General features: G+C 41.3%; 2 protein-coding genes across 3 annotated transcripts in view; one reads left to right on the top strand and one right to left on the bottom strand.

Moving 5' to 3' along the window:
* Ctps2 (CTP synthase 2) overlaps nucleotides 1–25,891 on the bottom strand; it is a 124,552-nt gene that overhangs the window by 34,209 nt on the left and 64,452 nt on the right. For both annotated transcript variants that reach the window (XM_027432733.2, XM_027432732.2), the window contains one exon: nucleotides 11,101–11,197. In XM_027432733.2, coding sequence (XP_027288534.1) covers nucleotides 11,101–11,197 — 97 coding nt within the window. The remainder of the gene's footprint in view (nucleotides 1–11,100; nucleotides 11,198–25,891) is intronic.
* On the top strand, nucleotides 23,434–25,490 carry S100g (S100 calcium binding protein G). The gene is made up of 2 exons (XM_035450170.1): nucleotides 23,434–23,568; nucleotides 25,386–25,490. The coding sequence occupies exons 1-2, from the start codon at nucleotides 23,434–23,436 to the stop codon at nucleotides 25,488–25,490; spliced, it is 240 nt and encodes a 79-aa protein (XP_035306061.1).

The following is a 25,891-nucleotide window of genomic DNA, read 5'->3' as shown; positions in this document are numbered from 1 at the left end:
AGAAATCAAATCTGTAAGTGTTGTTATTTCAAGATGATGAAATAGAAACAGAAAGAAAGGATATAGAACATAAGTCCTATGTGGTAAAAGACAAGATAGGGATATGTCTGATTCTTAAGACCAACACTTAGCACACAGCAGGTAGTGATAGATCTGTGATGAATACATGAAACATGCATACATAATGCATTTCTGGAAATTTTGTTATTAATTTACCTATTTATTGGTACTGAAGATTAAAACCAAGCCCTTGCATCCACTAAGGAAGTGCTTTATCATTGACTGAGCTACTCTGTCACTGTCAGTCTCACTTTTTTGAAAAAATTCTTTACTTTGAAACAAGGTCTCACCAAGTTCCCTGAGTTTGCCTTAAACTTGCTCTGTAGCCCACGCAGGCTTTGAATTTATGATTCTCCTGCCTCAGTTTCTGAAGGATCTGGGATTATCGGTTCAAGCCACCACATCCAGATGTTTGAATTTTATTTTATGCATTAAAATCTTTCTTGATTGCTTACAAATTGATTAGAAATAAACTCAGAAAAGCAACCCATGATGATATCTTTAAACATCTGTTAAGAATAAGCTTAGTGGCTGGTGAGATGACTCAGCTGTTAAGAGCACTTATACACATAAAATTCAATTTTAAAATAGTAACATCAGAAATTGTACCCATAAAACCTCACTGTATGACTGTCCAAATGTGAGTTGAACAAGGATGACAACAGTGAACATGTCAGACTGCATGGGGCAAAGCCCACAGTGCCCCAACCCTACAAAGAAGTGAGGAGAGCTGGGAGTGGGAGAGGTGGTCTTCTCCAGGGAAGAGCTCAGCAATTGGCTGTCCAGTGCCAAACAGTGAGCCCTGGAAACACACATACAAGTAACATTATACAGATTCAGCAGGTTATATTTATCCTGTCATATAAAATCCACTTGTTCGTCCATTGTTTTGTTTCTCACTACACCTGATCCCCTAGCACTTTACCAAATGAGCTATCTCTCAAGGCCTCTAATACTGATTTGGCACTTGTGTGCCTCCCTTGTAGACAAAGAAACTTTCTTTTTAGCCTCCCTTGTAGACAAAGAAACTTTCTTTTTATTGTTCTTTATTGGTTTTCAACTTAAGGTTTCTCTGTGTGGCCCCAACTGTTCTGGAACTCTGTAGGCTAGGCTGTCCTTGAAGACAGTCAAGAGTACTGCCTCATGTGCTGGAATTAAAGGTATGTGTCACTATGCCCAACCAAAGCCACTTTCATAAGGAGCCCAGGGCAGGATCTTATTTTCTGAGACCCCTGCTCCCAAAAGACACTGATCCTACAACCCATGGGACCTTATTTAGAGACTATCAGCAAAAAGGGACTTTTAGCTTTGAGGAGTGTTCGGAATTTTCCTCTTTAAGTTCTAGCCATTCCATGTCATGTGGAGGTCAAGAGCTGGCTCAGTGGCTTTCTAACAAGAGGCCTGGATGACAAAGATTATGTTCTATGTAAAATGGTCATTGGGTCCTAGGGTATGACAGGAATAACTGAAATGCTGCACATTCAGGAGCTGAGTATAGCAATACATGCCTAGAATTCCCAGCCCCTTGGAGGTGAAGGCAGGAAGGAGCATTCCAGACAAGCCTGGCCTATACAGTGAAAGGCACCCCCCACAACCCACAGGCTAGGGGTGTATCTCAGAAAGAACCCTTGTCTCATATGCACAAGGTTTGCTCTCTAGCCCCAACACCACAAAGAAAGAAAACAAAAGTACAGATTTAGGGCCTGCTTCTAGATTTCTCCCTTCCTTGCTACTTTTGAACTTTAATGTCATTCCTTCCACTTTTATGAAACAACTCATCAGTTTTCATTATCTAAATAGCTTCCCTTTCCCTATCTAAACAGCTTCCTTTTCCCTAATTTTATGTTTCTGTGGTTGGCTTTAATGTGAAATGTGTGTGTGTGTGTGTGTGTGTGTGTGTGTGTGTGTGTGTGTGTGTGTGTGTATGTACAGATGTTTTGCCTGCATATGTATCAGGCATTTGAATGTAAACCATTTGAGTGCCTTGTGCCTAAGGATACCAGAAGGGCATCTGATCTTCTGGAACTGGAGTTACAGATGATTGTGAGCCACCATGTGGGTGTTAGCAATATAACCCATGTCCTCTGAAAGAGCAGCCAGTGTTCTTAACCATCAAGCCACCTCTCCAGCCCAGTGTGTCAAAGTTTCAAGGAAAAAACATCACAATTTAAACATGTCATCCCTGCTTTTAACCCTACATTGCAGTGCTTTGTTATCATTCATGGATTTTGTTTGTTGGTGCTTAGAATAGAGCCGTGTGTGTGTGTGTGTGTGTGTGTGTGTGTGTGTGTGTGTGTGTGTGTGTGTGTGTGTGTGTGTGTGTGTGTGTGTTAGGCAAGCATTCTACCACTGAATTATATCCTCGAGCCTCTTTTTCTAAGAAAGAGAGAAGACAGGAGTAGAGGGAAGAGAGAGAACCTGTAAGACACAAAGGTTATTTGCTTCCCCCTCCTCAGGCCAGCCTCACCCCCACCCACCTAGGTACAGAGGCTCACCAGGGCATCATACACCATTGGCAAATACTCCACCAGTGAGCTATACCCCCAGCCCAATTGATTCCCATTTGTTGCAGAATATTTGTTTACATTGTAAAGGCATGTCTTTGCCAAGGCACCTTCTGACTGATGGCCAGTAGCTAGACAGGAAGAGAATAGGTGGGATTTCCAGGGAGAGAGGGAACTCTAGGAAGAAGGGTAGGATTAGCCAGAGAAGATACAGGAGGTACGGAACAAAATAAAGGTAACACCACATGACAGAACGTAGATTAATATAAATGGGCTAATTTAAATTATAAGAGCTACTTGATGTCAGGCGCTGGTGGCTCAAGCCTTTAATCCCAGCACTCGGGAGACAGAGGCAGGCAGATCTCTGTGAGTTCAAGACCAGCCAGGACTACAAGAGCTAGTTCCAGAAAGCCTCCAAAGCCACAGAGGGGGGTGGGGGGGGTGGGGGCGGGAGCTACTTGAGAACAAGCTTAAGCTACGGCCAAGTTTTTAAAATTAATAATACGTCTCTGTGTCATTATTTGTAAGCAAAAAAAAAAGTTCTGAGTAGGCTACTGGGCTACTGAGCACTTGAATGGGACTTATGAGCAGTAGCGTGCTACTCAGTGTTGGGAGACTAGGTAGAAACACCTACCACAGTGTGGATCCAGAAACTTTCCAGAGCTGGGGATATAGACCAGCTCCAGGCTAGGGTTCAAAAGCATGAGGCTCCATTCTCACTGACCTGAAGGAGCCAGAGCCAGCTACTAGGCCGTATGTTAAACTGGGGTCCTAACCACTGCTTAGCAGTTTAAGGTTTGGTTCTCGTGTTCTGAGAAGGCTGCAGAAGCACAAAATGTCAGGTCCAGGCTGAAAAAAGAACTCTGAAAAGGTTACAGTGTGCTTAAAAATGTGCTTAGATGCTAAAGAAAGAAAATGGGTATATACAGTCACAGAAAACAAGTAAATAAATAGTTTAAAAATAATAAAGTAGGCTGGATGGTGGTGGTGCACACCTTTAATCCCAGCACTCAGGAGGCAGAGGCAGCTGGATCTCTGTGAGTTCAAGGCCAGGCTGGTCTACAGAGCAAGTTCCAGGACAGCCAGAACTGTTACACAGAGAAACCCTGTCTCAAAAACCAAACAAACAAACAAGAAGTTCAAGGCATACCTGAGCTACAGGGTGAATTTAAAGATACCCTGGGCAATTTAATGAGACCCCCATCTCAAAATGAAAAAAGTAAAATGAACTGGGGATGTAGTTCAATGGCAAATGCTTGCTTGAGGCTCAAGTATAATCCCCTCTACTGAAAAAAAAAATTTCAGAAAGTAATTTTTTAACAATGATACTGTAGGGCCAGGGAGGTATTCTCAGTAGAATGGTAGAAGCCAACAGATGGACAGTGTCACAAGACCTGGTCTGACTCTCCCAACCTCCCACATGCTCTTTTGCTTTAAAGCTTGGCATTTCTTCTGCCAAAAACTAGAGATGCTGTATTAAATAGCCTGGTCTTTATTCTCTCCCACTTAATAGGATAGTTAACAGGCAAACAGAAAGTGAGGAAATGCCATCTTTCACTCTTCTCCCTACTATGTGCTGTTTCTTGTTCAGATCACAATTCAGCCAACCTCAGGACCAGCCCAACAACAATGATCCATCTGGTTGCTTTCTTTATTTGAAATAGTTGGAAAAATTTTGACACATAAAATGATACAAAACTAAACTTCAGTGTGTTGTAATTTATAAAAAATCAAGAGAAAAGGACACCATACAACAGACCTTCCATGGAGGGTTTTTTTTTTATTATGGGAAAGGTAATGAGAAAAAGGGGGAGGGGAGGAGGTAGACCAGCCTCTGAAGACAGGAACAGCAGAAGAGGCAGGGGGAGGGGGAAGACAGAGAAACAGTCAGAGATGCAGAGAGAGAGAGATGGGAGGTGGGCAGGGCCCTTTTTAAAGGGAATGTAATGAATAGTGCATAGGTGGTGCTCTTAGTAGCTGCAACTGAGGACGTATCCTGTCAGAACCCCAAGGGCAGGCCTGTACTGATGCCTGAATACTTACACAGTATCCATCAGTAAAGTTATATTGCCTACCTGTACAGCATGATGCCTGGTCCTTTGAGTGATAGACTTGGGGACAGACAGGAAGACCTCTCCCTGCTAACAAAACCTAAGACCTAAGCAGTCTACACTCCAGCAAACTAAGAACTGGAGGGGAAGAAAGGGGGGTATGTGACAATGAAAAAATGCAAAATCAAAGGCAGAAATTAAGAGTTCTTAATAACAGAGCAAGCAAACTAATAATGTGAGCAGGAAACTAGGGACTGCAGGACAGCAGCACAGCTAATGTCATTCTGAACTCACTCACCCTTCTTTCAAACAATCTGGCAGAATTATCAGTCATAAACTGTTCACAGCCTTGAACCTAATAACCCAACTCCTGGAAACCTGTCCTAAGAAAACATTCAAGGGAACGAAAAGCCTGTGTGGAGATGTCCCAATCAGCATTTTAAAATGCTGGAACCAATCTACAATGGTTATCAGCAGGAAATGAATCAGCACATTAGGGTTCCTTAACTCAAACTTTGTATGCCCCGGGCCAGGTACACTGGTACACAACTGGAGTCCTCAGCATTCAGAAGACTGAGGCAAGAAGACTATTTGAGCCCAAGAGCTCAAAGCAAGCCTGAGTAACAAGATCACTGGGGCCAGGGGAGACAGTGATCTAGTGATCTCATATTTGAGAGGCGGGGCAGGAGGATTAAGTGTTCAAGGTCTTTGCCTATATAGTGAGTTCCAGGCCAGTATGGGCTACACGAGACCCTGACTCAAAAAACTGTGTGTGTGTGTGTGTGTGTGTGTGTGTGTGTGTGTGTGTGTGTGTGTGTGTGTGTGTGTGTGTACTATGGCTGCTGAGAAAAGGTGGATCAATTTTTTTTTAAGACAAGTTTGTTGACAGGTTATCCAATCCCAAGTGGCCAGCCCTAAACACATGTACATACAAGTAAACAGTAAATGTACTCAGTAGGTTACATACACACACACACACACCAACAATAATCAAAGAAGATGTCACAAATTTGAGGAGTGAGGATACAAAGGAGAAGCTGGATTGGGGAGAGGTGAAATGATGTAAATTCAGCACTCATGCATGAAATTCTCAAAAAATAAAAAATTTAATTTAAAAAGTACATGCATACACATACTAAACACTAAAAAAGGCACAAGACCCAGATACATGAAATTATGCTACAATAAAAGAATAGAGATTAAGCATAATAAAGTTCAGAAAAGACCACAGATATACAAACTTAGAGTCATAAACAATTTAGAAAAACAGCTGATATTTAATAACCCTGTAAGCCAACTTTGACAATTCTACACACACTATCATTAGCCCTTTTATTTAAAGGACCTTGCCCTACTTTGAGACAGGCAGGCCCCAAACTTGCTATGTGGCTGTGTATGACCTCAAACTCAAAGATCTGGCCCCCAGAGTGCTAGGATTAAAGTCGTGGGGCCACCACTGCCTGTCGTGACCTTAAATATTTTTTGCCTCTTGCCTCTACCTCCTGAGTGCTGGCATTACAAGTATATATCACCACCAGGAGGCCCTGCTCATTCAACGCAGGGGATAGAACTCCGGGTTTCACATACCATAGGCAAGCATTCTATCAACTGAAGTACATTCTCATCTCCTGAAGCCCTTGAAACAAAACAAACAATCTCAGAGGACACATTCACACAGGATACAGAACAATAGGACACAGAACAAAAACAAGCTCCTGTGAATACAATTCTTATAAACAAAGTAAATGATGACTACCGGTACCATTGTCCAACTCATAAAGAGTGAATTCAGTTTTCACAACCCTTATTGGATTAACAAGTGATGTAAGAAAAACAGGAATTGTCCCTCAATAGAAAAGTATTTAGGCTTTGTTCTACTGGAGGGCAATCTTTTATTAAAGAGTTCTTTACTTTCCTGCTTCTCCCTAGTACAAAGCACTGTAAGTATATATACGCTTACAAATCAGACTGAAATTTTTAAAAAAAGAATATCATAAAAACAATTTCTATTAAAATGGTAAATCATTTTGTTTGTTGATGGTTGGTTTTTTATTTGTTTTTGACATATGGTTTCTCTGTGTAGCCCTGGCTGTCCTGGAACTCACTATGTAGATTAGGCTGGCCTCAACTCAGAGATCCACCTGCTTCTGCCTCCCAATAGCTAAGATTAAAGGTGTGTGCCACTATGCCTAGCTCCAAAAGGTAAATCATTTTTACAGGTAGCATAGGCAAATGTATTTTGCTCATACCAACCTTGCAAAACTGTGGTAACTAGAAAAGAAGCCTACAGAATTAATGTCCCAGCTTGTGAAAAAATAAGATCCTACAAAATAAATATGCCGACTAGAGAGTCAAAAGCCTGTACAATGTTAGAAGCCTTTGTTTGTTTGTTAATAAGACATTCAATAGAATAATGGAGAGAGTTGTCATCACTTACAACCATTGCCAAAGCCTCGTGTGAAGCTAGTCTTATCAGGTAGGAAGGCAAAACTTTACACTTGCTAAAGACCACAGGTGCATATACCACCTGCTTTTGTAAAAGAAAGAAGCCCAACTTAAATTAAGGCCATCAGGAACTTAGGATGTGGCTCAGTTGGTAGAGCAAATTCCTGGAGTGTGATCTCCAGCCCTGCATAAACTGGGAGTGGTGGCTCAAAAGGGAAGGGGAAGACAGAAGGATCAAATTCATCCTTGACTACACAGTGAGTTTGAGGCCAGCCTAGGCTATATTAGTTAGTAGTCCCTGTGTCAAAAATTAATAAATAAATAAAATTAAAGCAATCAGATGTCATGAATCATTGAGTAAAAACAGCCCATAAAGCAGAAAGGATATGTGATAGGTAGGGTTTTAGTTGGGAGGGGGTGGTAGGGGAGGACAGGAGGGAGAAGGGAACTGGAATTGTCATGTAAAACCATCTTGTTTCTAATTCAAATTTTAAAAAAATCTGCAAAAAAAAAAAGAACAGCCCATAAGCTTGTAAAGAGATTTTTTAAGCTGTGGTACAACCACACAATGAACTATTGTATAGCCATTATAAGAAAGGAAATACTGATACATGCTATAGCATGAATGAAACTTGAAAGTGGTGTTTAGTGATAGAAGCCAAATATAAAAGATCTTATTTCATGTGGTTCCATTTACATTGAAATGCTAGAATAGGTAAATTTTTAAAAAGTGAATCAAGTTGGGCAGTGGTGGTGCACCCCTTTAATCCCAGCGCTTGGGAGGCAAAGGCAGTCGGATCTCTGTGAGTTCAAGACCAGCCTGGTCTACAAGAGCTAGTTCCAGAACAGCCTCCAAAGCCACAGAGAAACTCTGTCTCAAAAAAAAACAAAAAAAACAAAAAAAAAAGTCAATCAGTGAGGTAGTAGAAGTGATACCAGCTAGAATACAGAAATTTCTATTGGAGGTAATTAAAATGATCTAAAATTGACACTAATGATAATAGAACATCATCACTTTGTGGATACTCTAGTGATGGCTGGACAACTCTTGTGAGTACAATGAAAGCAGCAAATTGTATACTAACAGATGATTTATATGCTGTAGGTTTTATGTCTCCATAAAAAATAACCTTTGGTGCTATGTTTATGCTTCATAAAATTCAGGGCCATGGAGAGGTCTCAGAAGGTAAAGATTCTAGCCAGGCTGTAATGGCATATGCTTTTATTCCAAGCACTTAGGAGGTAGAGGCAGGAAGATCTCTGTGACTTCAAGGTAGACCTCTGTGAGTTTGAGGTCAGCCTGATCTACAAAGTGAGTTCCAGGACAGCCTGGACTATTTTATTGGAGGGACAGAAACCTTTTGTTGGTTTTTTATTGGTTTTTCAAAATAGGGTTTCTCTGTGTATCAGGTCCTGGCTGTCCTGGAACTCACTCTGTAGATCAGGCCGGTCTCAAACTCACAGAGATCCTCCTGCCTCTGCCAGGCTGTTTATTTTTTTAATTCTTAGAGAGAGAGAGAGAGAGAGAGAGAGAGAGAGAGAGAGAGAGAGAGTGTTTAGGTCAGAGGACAATTTGTGAGAGGCAGTTCTCTCCTTCAACCATGTGGGGCTCAGGATCAAGCTCAAGTCATCAAGATTAGTGGGAAGTGCTTTTGCCCACTGAGTGATTTCACCATACTCCTAGACTTAGGAGACACACAACTAACCTCCACTCTAAAGGAAGTTCATGAATGCGAAACAAAACAATGAAACAGAAGCCATGTGTGCTGGCACACACTGAGGTGAAGTCAGGCAGATCAGGACTTCAAAACCTGCCTCAGCTACATTCAGAAATCCAGACCAACCTGAACTACATGATAATGAAACCCAGTGTTGAGATCAGAATATAACCTACTCTATGTTATTCATATTGTATCAACTGGTTTTACAGGCTGTGTGCTGTCATTTTACAAGCAGCTTTTAACTCCATTTTGAAGAAGGATGACTGCAGCTCCTGGGTGGATCCATAAACTGCATCATCTTTTAGGCTTAAACCATTCAGTACAGACTGATACATGACTTATTCTGGGAAACAGAAAGAGAGACAGCCCTCCTATAAGTTTATTGAGGAAACTTAAAACTGTGGGGGCACATAGTTGTATTAAAACCATGTCAGGAAACCAAACTAAGAAGTTATCAGACATACCAGATTGTGGAAAGCATAATTCCCTCACTTAGATCCTATAAAGTGATGGGCATCTAATACTGCAATGGCATGTCTCCATACCAACCTATCATCTGATACCCAGTGTGTTCATCAAAGGCCAAGGACTCCCGGACTCCTCTTGGTCCTTCACTGTGGATGTTTCCTACTCAGATGCTTTCCCATCTACATGTTCACTCATCTAGACCTGGATCAGCTTCTGACCCACCTCCTGCTTTGTTTCCTGCTCTGGACCTAGTTCGATCTTTTCACCTCTCGGCCGAATTCTGAAGCTTCACTCCCAATGCTGATTCCAGTAGCTCCACCAGCGGCTTAAACTTGGCACTGGTCTGTTTCATTAACTTATCTATACAGACTTCTTCAGCCTACTCTGAAACTTCCTTGTGGATGGAAGTTTCTGTCTGGTCCCAAAGCTGTTCAGTCCCAAATAAACACACAGAGGTTTATATTTAATTATAAACTGTTTGGCCTATGGCTCATATTTCTTATTGGCTAGCTCTCTCTTATTAACCCATTTCTATTAATCTGTGTATCTCCACATGGTCTTGGCTTATGGGTGATGCCCAAACCTCTTGCTTTGGGCAGCTACATGGTGTCTCTCCCTCAACTAACTCTCTGTGTTCCTCTTCCCAGAATTCTCCTAGTCCTGTAGCCCTGCCTATACTTCCTGGCTGGTTCCATCCTGCCTATCCATTGGCCAAAACAGCTTTAGAGAAATATATATCACCTCTTCAACTTTGCTGTAGCCTCTTCAACTTGTATTCCTTCTGTAAACCATATATACATATGGAGGTATGCAGATATATTAATTCTCATATATGATATGAGAATTAATATCAGTAATTAAGATTGGCATAAAGGGACATGGAGAAAGAGCTCAGCAGTAAAGAGCACTTGTTGTTCTTGCAAAGGACCCAATGGCTTCCAACACTCATATCAGGCAGCCCCATAACCACATGTAACTCCAGTTCCAAGGGATCTGACATCTTCTTCTGACTTCCAGGGGCACCTGCACTCACACATGCACATACCCGTGCACACAATTAAAAATAAATCAGCCCAGCAGTGGGAGAGCATGCCTTTAATCCCAGCACCCAGGAAGCAGAGGCAGGGGAATCTCTGTGAGTTCAAGGCCAGCCTGGTCTACACAGTGAGTTCCAGGACAGCCAGGACTTTTACATAGAGAAACCCGGTCTTGAAAAGAAAAAACAATAACAAATAAACAAACAAACAAACAAATAAATAAATAAAATCTTTAAAAGACTAGAATAAAAAAAACCTTGCATTTACCTCAGCCAAGCTACCAACGTAGGCACAAGTAAATTTTATGATGGATTTTTGCCATTGAAACTGTTAAACCTTGTTATTCCATAAATGCTAACATTGTGCAAAGGTACAAATATGTTCATTTAGGTTGCTGGCATAGCACATATATCAGACACTGGTTCAATCAGACAAAAAAGAAACAATGAAAGGGAGTCATTTTCAATGTAGGTCCATGAAGTCAAAACAAAATTTAAATTTGCATTAATGCTCTTGAGAGAACTTTTGCAAAGGCAAGACAAACATAGTATAGCACCCATTACCATTTGATCTATGGGAAACTATTCAGTGGTTTATTTTGTGCATAACCAATACTCTTTGAAATGAACTTGAATAGGGAGAGAGTGAATGCCTCAAGTGACAGGTCATCGAGAGCAGATGGCTGGGTGAGAGAGTGTCTGGAAAGCTGCTGAAAAGGGTAGTAGGGTTGAGCATTCTCCAGGGGATGGGTCCTGGCACAGCCATATGAACCACCTCTAGTGTCTTATAAAAATAAAACTTCTGGAATACTTACTCAGTATGGAATTTTCAGTTGTGAAAACAGTTCGTCTTAATCCCAGTCTCATTGTTCCTCCCAAGTCACCAGGGTTGTGTTCAGGCATGTCGATTACCTTTAACAAAATAAATCCAGTTTTACCATCTTTCAAGGATGTAATTTCCCAAATTTCCAGCTTTAGTTTTAGAGGATCACTTTTTGGGAAAATACTCCCTTAGAGTAGTGTGTCTAATCAGTTCTCCCAGGGTTCCTGATTAAAATAAAAAGCAGCCACCTGTCACGGCCTTCCTGAATTATAAAAACCTCTTACCTCCAGTTCTAATCTTTCACTCAAGACAGGAAGCTAAGTATGTAGCTTGGTTAGTAGAATTCTTGTCTAGCATGGGTGAAGCCCTAGGTTTGATCCCTAGAACTTCGTAGAAAGAATGGTGGCACATACCTGTAATTCCAGTGCTAGGGAGACAGAGGCAAGAGGATCTCTGTGAGTTCATGGCCAGCTCTGGTCTACAGAGCTAGTTCCAGGCCAGCTAGGACTACATAGTAAAGACAGAGATGAGAGAAGGGAGAGAGAGGAGAGAAGAGGGAGGGAGGGAGGGAGGGAGGAGGGAGAGGGAGGGAGGGAGGGAGGGAGGGAGGGAGGGAAAGAAATTGGAAGAAAAAAGGCTGATATAGTTCCACTGGTGGAGCACTTTGCCCAGCATGCACAAAGCCCTGGGTTTTCCAGTACCTCATAAACCACATGGTGGTGAACACCTACAATCCAATCCCAGCACTAGAGAAAGAAGAGGCATGAGGATCAGAAGTTCAAGATCACCTTTGGCTACATAATGAATTCCAAGTTACCCTGGGATACATGAGACCTGACTCAAAAAAAGAGAAGGAAGGAAGGAAAGAGAAAAAGCAAAAACCAAGAGAGGAGACCTTGGAAGATAATTCATATAATTAAGGTGCCTTCCATGCAAGCATGAGGACTTGAATTAAGATCCCTAGTACCCAATAAAAGTCAGATACGGTTGCATATACATGTGTATAGCCCCAGAGATCTCACAACCAAAACTGTACGAGAATCAATTAGCTCAAAGTTCAGTGAGTAACCTTGTCTCAAAAATAAGAGATCCATTGAGAAAGGTACCAGACATCAATCTCTGACCTCCATATGCTCAGCTATCCAATATCAAGGAGTTATGGCCTCTGTCTGTGGCCTTGCACAAGGTCTTTCCTCCTCATTGCCCTTCTCTCAGAAATCTGCTGCATGCTTCCTTATGAGAAGGGCAGCTGTTACTTTTCTTTACCAGTGTGTTTTTCCAGTCAGTGGAAATGAACTGAAGGAACAAACTGAATCAACAAACCCCAAGAAATCAATTTCAGATCTGTTGAGTCACACCAGAACAACTCAGAAAGATGTTAATGAATAAAATTTGTTTTCATTAACCTGGTAATTCCTTTTCCTCAGTTCTGTGTTGTTTCATGGCTTTGGGATTGTTTGGTTTGGTTTTTGGTTTTTGGTTTTTTTTTTTTTAGACAGGGTCTCAATATGTAGCTCTAGCTGTCCTGAAACTCACTCTATAGAACAGGCTGGCTTGAACTCACAGAAATTGGCCTGCCTCTACCTCCCGAATGCTGGGATTAAAGGTCTGTGCCACCACATCCAGCCACATTGTTGTTGTTGTTGTAAGATATTAGATCAGAAAGCAGTTGGATAAGTCAACCTATTGTAATGAAATAGAATTGTAGAAGGCTGCTTATACTCCCACACATACCCTAAAAGCCATATATTGTTCTAAAGGAATCCCTGACAACTGAATTTCCCAAAGGAAAAATTCCTAAGAAAATATCTGATTTTATTAGTGCCCCCAGAAAACGTTGAAGCCATCTGAACCCCGGGACTCAAGCAAGCTCCACGAGTCACTGAGAGGAAGGCCCGGGGTAAAAAATGGATTATATCTCTCATTGGAAGGAGTGCATGATTTCTGAACTGCCCTTAACTGCATGTCTTCCCTATCTTCTTTGGCTGGCTAATGAGGGCTAGATTAAGTATTACTGAGTGAAGTGAGAGAAGGCAGCCTCCACTTTAGGAAGCTAAGCTGCTTATAAATGCCCATGCTCATGTGTATTTTCTAAGAAAAAGCAGGTAAGTTCACAAGAGTTGCCACAGACTACTAAAAAGTTCTATGTCTATTTAGAGCCTCAGGTTCCAACTATGGTGATAAACTCCCCTAGGTTCTTGTCAGAGGTGCACTGCCATTCTTCAGTCAATTTATCCTTATTTACTAAACAGGGTCCAACTACCTAGAGTCTTTGAAGTAAATTGCTTCAGTTATCAGTGACTATGGTAATCAAGAAATATATTGGCCTGAACTATTGAGAACAGAGTAAAAAACTAATTAAGAACAGGATGGGAGAATGCGAGATTGTTCAGCAATTAACAGCATATGTTGGTTGCTCTTACAAAGGACCTAGGTAGTGATCCCAGCACCCACATGATAGCTCACAGCCATCCTTGGCTCCAGTTCCAGATCTGATGCCTTCTTCTAACCTCTGAAGTTATCAGGCATGCATGTGGTGCACACACATACATGCAGACAAAACAATAACACACATAAAATATAGATGAGAGAGAGAGAGAGAGAGAGAGAGAGAGAGAGAGAGAGAGAGAGAGAGATTTTAAAAAGAAAAGGGGACTAAGTGATGGTGATGCGTGCCTTTAATCCCAGCACTTGGGAGGCAGAGGTAGGTGCATCTCTGTGAGCTGGAGCCAGCCTGGAAGTTCCAGGACAGCCAAGACTACACAGTGAAACTCATCCTAAAAATATGAAAAGAAAAGAAAAGAAAAGAAAAGAAAAGAAAAGAAAGGGGGCAGGTGGTGGTAGCACACACCTTTAATCCTAGCACTCGGGAGACAGAGGCAGGCAGGTCTGTGAGTTCTGTTCACAACCTGGTCTACAGAGTGAGTTCCAGGATAGCCAAGGCTGTAAAGAGAGATCCTGTCTCAAAAATAAGGAAAGAAGGAAGGAAGGAGGGAGGGAGGGGAGGGAGGGAGGGAGGAGGGAGGAGGGAGGGAGGGAGGGAGGGAGGGAGGGAGGGGGGAAAAGGTTTTTTTTTAAAAGGACAAGAAGCATACATAAATGAGAGTCTATCTCTAAACTTTAAAAAATTTTAAGGTAAAAAAATTTTTAAGGTAAAGCTATTAAATATTCCTCCTGTACCAAGGGAAATTTGAAAAAGAACAATGTAGTAACAATGATTTAGAAACCTGAAGGTAAATACCAGGAGATGGAGGGAGTAGAACTGAGGATGTCAAAGAAAGGGTTGAAGATTGCTGACTTTTATTACAGACCTTTTGAAACTGTTGACTCTGACCACTGTACAATTTTAATGAAACAAGTTAAAGGCACAAATGTATTACTAATGCTTTATAAGGGTACTAGTTCACACTGTCTATGCCATGTTCAGAAATAGTTACTGTGGCCTTCTCCTGAAATGATAACACATAAAGAAGCAGTACACTTAAAAGATCCATGATGATCCTCCAGTTAGGGGCCAGCAGCGAGATGCCTCAGTGAATAAAGATACTTGCCTAAGGATCTGAGTTCAATTCCCAGAACCCACGTGGTGGAAGGAGAAAACCCATTCCCACAAGTTGTTCTCTGACCTATACTAGTGCACTATGGCACACACACATGATTTTTTTAATGTGCTAGCTAGAAGAGCTACAATAGTATGACTTATCTCCAAGAGATACCCATTGGTGCAAAAGTGGCACAAATGTTATGAGAATAACCAATCACTTTTTTATTGGATTTATGGTTCACACCATGATATGGAAACCTTACCTAACACTTTTAATGAGGCCAAGAACCTGGGACTAGGTAGGTTGTGGGTCAGAGGGAAAACCTACTGCTATTATTCAGCTAAATAAATATAGTAGCAAAACAACTTTTCAAAAAATTTAAAATATTTATTTATGTATTTATTTATTTACGTTTTTTGAGACAGGGTTTCTCTGTGTAGACCTGGCTGTCCTAGAACTTGCTCTGTAGACCAGGCTGCCCTTGAACTCACAGAGATCTGCCTGCCTCTGCCTCCCAAGTACTGGGATTAAAGGTGTGCGTCACCACCACCTGGCTACAAAACAATTTCTAACGACTTATTGCTATACCCATAGATCAGAGCATCACTCAACCCTCATCAGAGATGCTTCTTTCCATAGGTGGTAATTAACACAGAGACCGATAACTGGTCAATATGCAGAGACTGAGAAACTTTGTAGTACAGTGGTTCTCAACCTTTCTAATGATATGACCCTTTAATAAAGTTCTTTGTGTTGTGGTGACCCCCAACCATAAAATTATTTTTATTACTATTTCATAACTAATTTTTGCTAGTCATGAATCATAATATAAATATCTGTGTTTTCCAGTGATCTTAGGAGATCCCTATGAAAGGGTCATTTGACCCCCAAGGGGGTCATGACCCACAGGCTGAAAGCCATTGTTGCAGCACTTGACCCAAAATGAGATGCTTTTGTCATGCCCTTCCTGGAAACCCTCAAGGAACTATGGAGGAGGCAAAAAGATTGTAAGAGCCAAAGGTGGTAGATAACTCCAAGGAAACAACATTTTCCATGCAAAACAGGGCAGAGGTACATAAGAACTCACAGAGATTGTGACAGCATACACAAAACCTGTGCAAAGTTCAAGCCAGATAAAACCCCAGCCTGGAAAAGAGAATGTCAACATGAAGTCCCATCCCTAACCAAGAAGCTATTTGCAACGGATAGCTACTAGGAGAGAGAAAACTGGTTTTCTTCAATGGAGTGACAATGGTTATGTCAACCATATTCCAGAGCAGGCCTAATACTTAGGAGTAGTTGGTCAACATAAAATGGACTCCATGTTTGTGTCTATGCTTTTTTGTTTATTTTAAGAGAGAACATTAATCTGTGTGGAAGGGACAATATGAGAGGATTTGATGGAGGAGAAAAATATGATCAAAATATTATATTAAGTTTTCAAAGAAGAAAATCCCCATTTTAAAAATGTGCTAGATAGAAGAGAATATGAAGGTGGAAGGGGGAGTGTGGAAAGGAGGATTGGGGTTGGATGTGATCAGGATACATTGTGTATATGTATGAAATTGTAAAAATACTCTAAAGAAGATGTGCTAGCTAACACAGGTGTCAGTGGAGAAGAAAGATATTGGAGATGGGAGAACAAGGGAAACAGATCCCAAGTTCAAATGACACCCAGAACAGCAGGGAAAAGAGAAAAATGCAATGAGAACCTGCAAAAGAGTCACAAAGAGGAATGGATCAGGAAAGGTCTGAACAAGGGAAACAGATCCCAAGTTCAAATGACACCCAGAACAGCAGGGAAAAGAGAAAAATGCAATGAGAACCTGCAAGAGTCATCAAGAGAAATGGATCAGGAAAGGTCTCTCTGGGCCTGGTTCAGAAGACCTCATCCAGAGAAACACAGAATGACATCAGCTGGGAGCAAGCATGCAGAAGCCACTCTGGAAGGGGAAGGCTGGGGAAATCTCTACAGAGAACACAGTGACTCAGTCCTCAGACAACACGGCAAGGTCTAAACATGGTAGCTAGGGGCCTGGGATGTAGCTCAGGTGGTAGACTACTTGCCTAGCATGCAGGATTCACTGCATTTGAGCCCCAGCACCACAAAACAGGGCATGGCTGTGCTACATAGCAAGTTCAAGACCCACCTGAGCTACATGAGACCCTGTCTCAAAAAAAAGATAAAATGGGGGGAGGGGGATGTTGAGTGATGGCCTCTCAGGTTATACAAGCAATCTAATTAGGGAACAAACAGGCCCAAAACGCCTAAGAAGAGAGCAACATGGTTTGAAAGCATGCTAATTTTATCACTGTCAAGTGGTTAGTGAACCCCAAGTGCCTTTATATTTATCCCCAACGTTTCCAAAATACCACAGCTTTTGCAAAGCCATTTCCTTGACCCCACTATTGACTGTGATCTGACCCTCACATTCTGTCCTTTCTTGAAACATAGCCATATAGCATACAAAAAATAAAATAAAGATCAATAAGTTATAAGGCTTTGGGAGACATAAAGCACCACACAAGAATAACTATGGTACTAATTAACTTTGACTGAGATATTCTGCAACCTCGATAAAAGTGTAATGAGTTCAAGTCCTTTAGTGTCCCAGGGTACCTTAAACCAAGTGTATGGAAGTCCGAGTCTCTTATCAGTGATTAAATTCCTTAATAGCAATGTATATGGGGCCTTCCAGACTGCTTCCTGGGAACTGGTTCCTTGTCTGAATATTTCACTTGGACAAACAGGAACACCTATTCCTAGAAGACCCTTTCCGCCCTCCTCTTTCTCATCTTCATTAAAAAAAAATAGTTATTTATAGTGTGGTTGGGGGTGCTTGGGTGCCACAGAATGTGTGTAGCAGTAGAAGGACAACTTTCAGGAGCTGTTTCTCTCCTTCCACCAGGGACAGGGTTCAAGTCATCAGACTTAGCAACAAGCACCTTTATCTGCTGAGCCATTTTGCCAGCCCTTCTTTTTTGTTGTTGTTTTTCTTTGTACAGGACTAGTAATTAAACCTAGAGCTTCATACAGAGAAGGCAAACACTCTACCTCTGAACTATATCCCTAGCTCCATTTCTAGAGATTTGCCCAGACTTTTTTTTTAGTTTTTTTCCTTTTTTTTATTTAGAAACAATCATTTTACATATCAATCCCTCTCCCCCCCCCGTTCCCTCTCCCTCCCAACCTCCCATGCCCCCTACCAACGTCCCCAACCCACCCCCACCCGCTCCTCAAAGACAGTGAAGTCTTCCACAGAGGATCATCAAAGTCTGTCACATCATTTGGGGGAGGGCCTAGGCCCTCCTCCGTGTATCTGGGCTGAAATACTATCTCTCCATAGGGAATGTTGTCCAGACTGTCTAGTGTGTTCCTCAAGTACTCTTTACAAAGATCCCCCAATCTGTTCCTCTCCATTAGTATGTTACCTAACACTGTCTTGTTACTTGCTCCAGCAGCCTCTGTCATGAAAATCAAAGCAGAACCCTCCTGAGTGGGCCTCGGGTCTCACTTCATGCATGACCATAGCAAGCTTGATTCTACTGATAGATTCAAACCTGTACTTTCTACTAGAACTCAGCTAGACAAGTCCAATGCCAATGGTTCCTCCACTCCCCCTCCCATACACAAACCACTTCTTCATTACATTTCTTTGTTTTGTTTTTAACTTTTAAATTTTTTTAATTTATTTAATTTTATTTTACATACATTGGTGTGAAGTTGTTATAACTGTCTGTAACTCCAGTTCCAGGGGATCTAAGTTGCCATGTGGGTGCTGGGAATTGAACCCAGGTCCTTCTGAAGAGCATCCAGCGCTCCTAACCACTGTGCTATTTCTCCATCCCCTCTTCATTACATTTCTAAAGAGGTCTTCTCCCTACTTTACCACAAGAACCCATGATTTGGGGCATTCCCCACTTCTCCTTATTGCCCTATAATTAGTATGTTCTCTTTATCAAATACATCATCTACACATTGTTAATTCATTTCTAATACCCCTCCAAAGATGTTCACATTCTAGTTCTTAAACCCTAAGAACCTGTGGATCTTTTTTGACATAAGAATTTATAAATGTAGTTATGTTAAAGTTCTTGGAGGTAGGAGGGGGCTTTCTTGCTCTGTCATGACAAGACAGAAGGCATCACGTAGGCTGGGGAGAAGACAGGCAGGCTGAACTCCCTATTTCTAAGTAATTCACCCCTGGCAAAGATGTTTATTCCGGATTATGAGAATGAACCCACATAATAATGTGGGACCTTAAGAGAGAAAGGAAGGACAGAATCAGCAGTGAAAAGATAGCAAAGCAAATATTACAGACAGACTGGATGATGCTAAGTTTCTGGCTTTCAGGATGGAGGGTGTATCCATGAACAAGAAGCTTCTAGAAGGTGAAAAACTAAGCAGTCTTTCCTGTAACTTCAGAAGGAATACATCTGGTCAATCCACTTTAAACTTCTGACCTACAAGTACAAAAGGGAACAAGTTTGTGGTGTTCCCAGATACTGTGTTGGGAAGAACTTGTTAAAGCAGCAACAGGAATCCAATGCAGTCCTTTTTGTACATCTATATATAGACCAAAGGGAACACCATCTGTTTCGTAGTGTTGCTACAATGATTTCAGGAGGCTGTAGAAGTTGAGTGCCCATAGTATAAAAATGAAACAAAACAAAAGCCCTCAGTAAGCATTGACTCCTATGTGGAGGCCTCTGGGAACTCAGAACTGAAGACTAGCACAGGCCGGAGTTGCACACTCCAGGCAAAGGCTGGAAGTGAAAAAGAAAACGAACTCTGATGGTCCAGGGAGGGCAGGCACCACATAAAGACCAAGTAAGGGACAGGTACACTGTCACTTCTAGGGACAACTAAAATTAATTTACCCTTTTAAATAACTAAAATTTAGTTCCTTAGAAAGGATGAGTTCAGGGCATTTTAAATTTCAAAGTCAAAGAAAACATACAATAGCATTTCACATGCACCTTGTGTTGTGGGGACTCGGTCATTAGTAACACTAATACAAGGTCTCATGTAGCCCAGGTTGGTGTCAAACTCCCTATATGTAGCAGAGGAGGACCTTAAAGTTCTCATTCCCCTTCCTCCACCTCCCAAGTGCTAAGATTACAGGTGTGCACCATGTAGGCCAGAAGTCATTTAAGCTACACATCGCTCATTTCAAGAGAAAATCTCTGCATAAAGTGGCCCAATGCTGCCTGTCGGAACTCAGGCTTGTAGCAAATGCTAATACAATGTGAAAAACACCCTGTGCTTCTTCTCATTCTTTTGCAAACTCATCTCCTCCAGTGGTATTTACCTTTATCTTAGCATGGGGGTAACCCAGCAGCTAGAAACACAAAATCCACTAATCGTCTCATGAAACATTAACTAACAACGTATGGAAACATGCCATAAATGCAGGGTGTGTTCAAAAGACTGTGTTTTGAAATGAGAGAAAAGCAAAGAACAACAGGTACAAGGTTGGTAATGGAAAAATGGAGAGGCAAAGGTTAAGTAGCACCTCTCTGTTCAATTGCTTGATCTTTGGACAGACTTATTTTTTTACCCCCTCAGGAAGACTCTGGGGCACCTGTGGCTTCTGTGATCATGCTATTCTACTCAAACTCAATAGGATGGGATGCCTGAAGAAAAAAATGTCTTTGGGCTGGGTATGTAGCTCTGTTGGTAGAGTGCTTTCTTAGCATGCATGAAGGCCTGGGTTCCATCCCCAGCACCACATAAACTAGACAGGTTATTTTAACCCTGATCCTTAGACTTCACATATTATGAGTTTGTTATACTATTACACATCATATATGCCACATGATATGGAGTAAGTGTGTTATATAAAACATCTGTCATATGATCTACTGATATTTGGATTATATGTAGTGATTAAAATCATTTTTTCAATATAGGCTCAACTCCCATCAGTTTTAGCTCCAAAATGATCATTTGAGAAAACAATTTCGGAAACGAAATATGCTGTGATAACACCACTGAGGTTCTATAGAAAAAAGTTCTTGTCCTTAGGAGACACAGGCTGAGGTATTTTCAGGAAACCAGTGAGACTCCACAGCTTATTCTCAAATGATTGATGAGGAGGAAGGTATTGGCCCTGAAAAAGGGAAGGCATGTGTGGAAATGGTAACAGGTAGGGTTTAATCAAAAGGTACACTTCTGTATTGTTCTTGCCACTTTGCTTTAGATGTAAAACAAAACAAAACAAAAAACCTTAAAGACGCTGGTGTGAGGCAATCAATCAGGACGACCGAGATGGGAGGACTAGGAAGGGGTTCAGGGTAGCCTGAACTACATTGTGAGTTGGACTAAACAAAAAGATGTGTCTCAAAATCCAACAGCAACAAAAAAAGACCTTGGAAGAAAAACTATAGTTCTTACTACGATTAGTTACAAAAGCTCACTTCCTCCCAGGAGACTAGAATTTACATGTAAAACAAGCAAACAAAAACAATGGAAATTTTCTAAAACCTTAAAAAAAACACTGCCAAAATCAGAATATTATTGTGTAAAACCATCAACTAAAAACAATGCCAGCTGGACATGGTAGCCCACACCTGCAATCCCCGCACTGCTGAGGTAGAGGCAGAAGGATCGGGAATTCAAGGCTATCCTTGGCCACACTGGGCCTCATGAGAGGCCTGGCTCCAAAACTAAACAAATAAATAAGGAGTTTGGAGATAGAACTCAGTGTGTAAGAGCACTTGTGCATAAGCACAAGGATCTGAGTTTGGATATCAACACCCATGTAATAGGTCAGGCCTGGCTGTGTGTGTGCCTGTAACCCCAGCACTACGGGGTGGGGAGCAGATAACGGCTTCACTGAGCTTGCTGGCTACCGACCCAGCTCAGGTTCTGTGAGAGACCCTATCTCAAGGGAATAAGGTGGAAGAGTGATAGAACAGGACACCTGACACTCCACACAACTGTATACACATGTGTACACATGTATGCACTACACTCGGACACATACACATATGTATACATACACACACAACAGACAGACATACCTATCTATCTACTAACAGGCTAACCTACAATGCCAGTAACTCCAATGAGTGGGTTAATACTTAAGTCTGTACTGAAGTTAGATAAACTGCAATAAAACACCCAAAACCTATAGAATGATAAATGCTCAGGATTGACCAGAATCGTGTAACCAACACCATAGCAATGTTTTTTGTTCTCCAATGTAAGGCTCTAGAGTTTTAGAGGTGAAAAACATCTGTGCAAAGTACAGTCCAATATTTCAAGCCTGAATTTTTAGGTAGTATACTGCAGGTCAGAGAAACTCTTAAGTGTCCAAGTGTTTAAAAGCTGTTGAAGGGCTTTTGAAGTCAATCTGGAACCCTTACCTGTGTGACTTATAATCAACATTAATGTCCCCAAGAAATATCCTAGTTATTTCATGAACCTCTTTCCAGAAAAAAAATCAATTTCATCTTTAATTTCAAATCTTGGCTATATGAAAAATTCCAAAATAGTTGTAACTGTTTAGTGTAAGTTAAGTGTTTTCACAAGTTTTAGAATGATTTAGCAATATATTTTACAAACAGGAGAAATATAGCCACGTATGGTGGCGTACACTGTTAATTTCAACATGGGAGGCAGGAGGCAGATCCAGCAGATCTCTGAGTTCAAGGCTAGCTTGGTCTATGTAACAAGCTCCAGGGCAGTCAGGAGTATGAGGCGGGAGGAAAGAAGGGAGGAACAGAGAAAGAAGGAGGGAAAGGAGGAGGAATACAAGTATAAAGAAATAAAAAGGCAAAGATAAAAACAATAATCAAAAAGATAAAAAATGGCATGTTACTCAAAAATCTTACTTTGCCAAATAAAATCAGAAATTTTTATCTTCCCTTTTGTTTTTGTTTCTTTGGGGTGGGGAAAGTTGGGTAATTTTTTTGTTTGTTTTCTTTATTTTGGTTTTTCAAGACAGGGTTTCTCTGTGTAGCTCTAGCTGTCCTGGAACTAGCTCTATAGACCAGGCTGGCTTCAAACTCACAGAGATCTACCTGCCTCTGCTCCTGAGTGCTGTGATTAAAGGTATGCACCAACACTGCCTTGCCCAATTCTGTACTTTTAAAAGCCGTGTAATACTGTCCCTCTGTAACAGAATATATTTTCTGCATTGCTTTCAGAAATGTGAGCTGTGAGCAAGATCAAAATGCTATATTGGAGGGAAATTTATTCTAAGGAAAAGAAAATCCAGTTTTTACTCTTGGGACCCTGAACCATTAAGCAACTGTTGACACAGCTCTTTACTGGAGATTGCCCTTAATTAAGAGTCTTAAGCTTGGTTTCAGAAACCATTAATCATTACCCTTAAATAGTAAACAAAGGGGAATTTCATAATCAGGTGATGTGTCTGTAAAGAATATAAGAGAGCGCCTCCTCAGCTCTTCATCAGCTTATCACCTGTTGCTGTCTGACTCCTCCAGCAATCGCATTGCCCGGTGAGCAGCTCAGTGTGATCATACCTGCTAGCTTCTGGGGTACTGGGTGTGGAACCCAGGGCTTCCAGCAGGCTAAGGGAACACTCTACTAACAGCCAAGTTCCCTAGCCCCTAACTTGATTATTTTTAAATGCATTAAGAGCCAATAATGCTGTTCCCATTTACCTCTCTTCTCCTCTCTCTTCTCCTTTTTCTCCCTTTGTCTTTCCCAATAAGGAGGGGGATAAAACCCTGCTGGCAACACTTGGCATGAAAGTTCCATCTCTGATTTTTGGTAAATCTGTTTTCTTCCCAGTATATAGGATAGCAGAATGAGTACTAAGAAGTCTCCCGAAGAAATGAAGAACATTTTTCAAAAATATGCAGCCAAAGAAGGCGATCCAAACCAGCTATCAAAGGAGGAGCTGAAGCTGCTGATTCAGGCAGAATTCCCCACTCTCCTAAAGGTGAGTGCACACCCCAGCAGCCAGAGGCTGCTGCCTTGTGTTGGCAGAGGAGCATAACTGAGGACCTGCCTGCTGCCGGCTGCCTGTGAAATACTGAACACAGTCCTGTGGGGATATGGTCACATAGAACCCAGGGCCTAGCAAAAACTAAACAGGCACTCTACCACTGCGCTACAGCCGAAATCCATGTGACTTTTGTTTTTAGAATACACACATACATACACACACACACACACACACACACACACACACACACACACACCTGAAAACATTAACATTATAATGTTATAATCTGGTATTTCTTAATTTTCTTTTTGTTGTTGTTGTTGTTGTTGTTGTTGTTTTCGAGACAGGGTTTCTCTGTGTAGTTTTAGAGCCTATCCTGGCACACACTCTGGAGACCTGGATGGTCTCGAACTCACAGAGATCCGCCTGCCTCTGCCTCCTGAGTGCTGGGATTAAAGGCATGCGCCACCAACGCCCAGCCTTAATTTTCTTATAACTTTGTGTAAATGTTGCTGGGACTCAAACCCAAGACTTCCCACATGCATGTGGAGATTTATGCATAGTAAAGTATATATACATAACACTACTGAACTGTTCACATAAAATGGCTAGATGAGGGATTGGAAAGATGGCTCAGCAATTAGGAGTATTCACTACTGTTTCAGAGAACTCAGGTTCGGGTCCAAGAAGGCACATGGCTGCTTACACCATCTGTAACTCTGGTTTCAGGGGATCCAATGCCCTCTTTTTGCTTCTTTGGGCACCAAACACACATGGCACATATTCATACATGCAGACAAAACACATACTCATAAAATTTTCTTTAAATCTTTAAAAATAAATAAATCTTTTAAAAATGGTTACATGATAAATTGTCAGAATTTTATCATTTTTGAAACAGGGTCCATGTAGTCCAAACTGAGTGAAAACCCACTGTGCATTCCAAGCTAACCTCAACTCAATGCAGTCCCCCAGCTTCAGCCTTTTAAGTAGCTGGGATTACAGGCTTGAGCTACCAGGTTCAATTTGAAGAATGTTTTTAGAGGTATAAAGAATTTAAGATCTCTTCCAGTATAGCCAGGGCTACAAAGACAAATATTGCCTAAAAAAAAAAAACAGTTAAGATCTTATAAAATATATCTAAATGCAAATTACAAATATTAAATAATAATAATAATAATAAATGTGCTATATTGTGTTAAAATTTTATAAAGAGCCAGGGGGCTGGAGAGATGGCTCAGTGTTTAAGAGCACTTGACGCTCTTTCCAAAAGTCCTAGATTCAGATCCCAGCACTCACGCCAGGTAACTCACAAACCACCTGTAGCTCCAGAGGACCTGATGCCATTTAATGACCTCTGAGGCAACTGAAGTCACATGTACATGCCCACAGACAGATGCCCACAGACACACATACACATAAGTATTTTAAGTGGAGGAGGGGCAAGTATTGTGGTGCACTCACTCATTTGATCTCAGAACTCTGCAGGCAGAGGCTGGAGGATCTCTGATGAGTTCAAGGCTAGTCTGATCTACATAGTGGGTTTCGGGCTAGTCAGGGATACATAATGAGGCCCTGTCTCAAAGATAAAATAAAATAAAAAAGATAGGACCCAGTTATGTGACATAAAACCACAATTACAGCTGAAGCTGGCTTCACCACACTTATCATCACATTGTCACTGACCTGTGACTAAAACCTAGGCTGCCTTCTTGGAAGGAAAATCCAGTTCCTCTAACTTCAGAGATTGTTGCAGTATCCTATCTAAATTTTCTTCCTTCCCCTATCTCACTCTTTTTGCCTAAAACCAGGGTTCAAGTACTCTAGACAATCTCTTTGAAGAGCTGGATAAGAACGGTGATGGAGAAGTTAGTTTCGAAGAATTCCAAGCACTGTTCAAGAAGATATCACAATGAAGAAGCCAATAAGGAGACCCATCACCACCTACTGATTAAATCCTTTGCAATCATAAAGATCTAGCTGTAAGATCAAGAATACTGTTAATAAAGTAAATTCTGAGACATGACTTACTTGTCTAGTACTGACTCTGGATTACGTAGATTTTAGAGTTACTTAGCCTGATGCACCTACTTTATTTTCCTGAATTTTTTATTTGTCTTGCATTTATTTATCTAGTGTGTGTTTATTGCACACATGTACATATAAGCAAATGCATGCACCAGCAGGTCACAGTACATGTGTAGAGGTCAAAAGATAACATGGAGAGTAGGTTCTCTCCTAGCATGTGTGTCTGGGGAATCAAACTCTGGTGATCAGATTTAGTGCTAAGTACCTTTTCCTTCCTGAGTCATATTGT

This window comes from Cricetulus griseus, chromosome X, assembly GCF_003668045.3.
Source record: "Cricetulus griseus strain 17A/GY chromosome X, alternate assembly CriGri-PICRH-1.0, whole genome shotgun sequence".
Taxonomy (NCBI): domain Eukaryota; kingdom Metazoa; phylum Chordata; class Mammalia; order Rodentia; family Cricetidae; genus Cricetulus; species Cricetulus griseus.
This window is presented reverse-complemented; position numbering and strand designations above follow the sequence as displayed.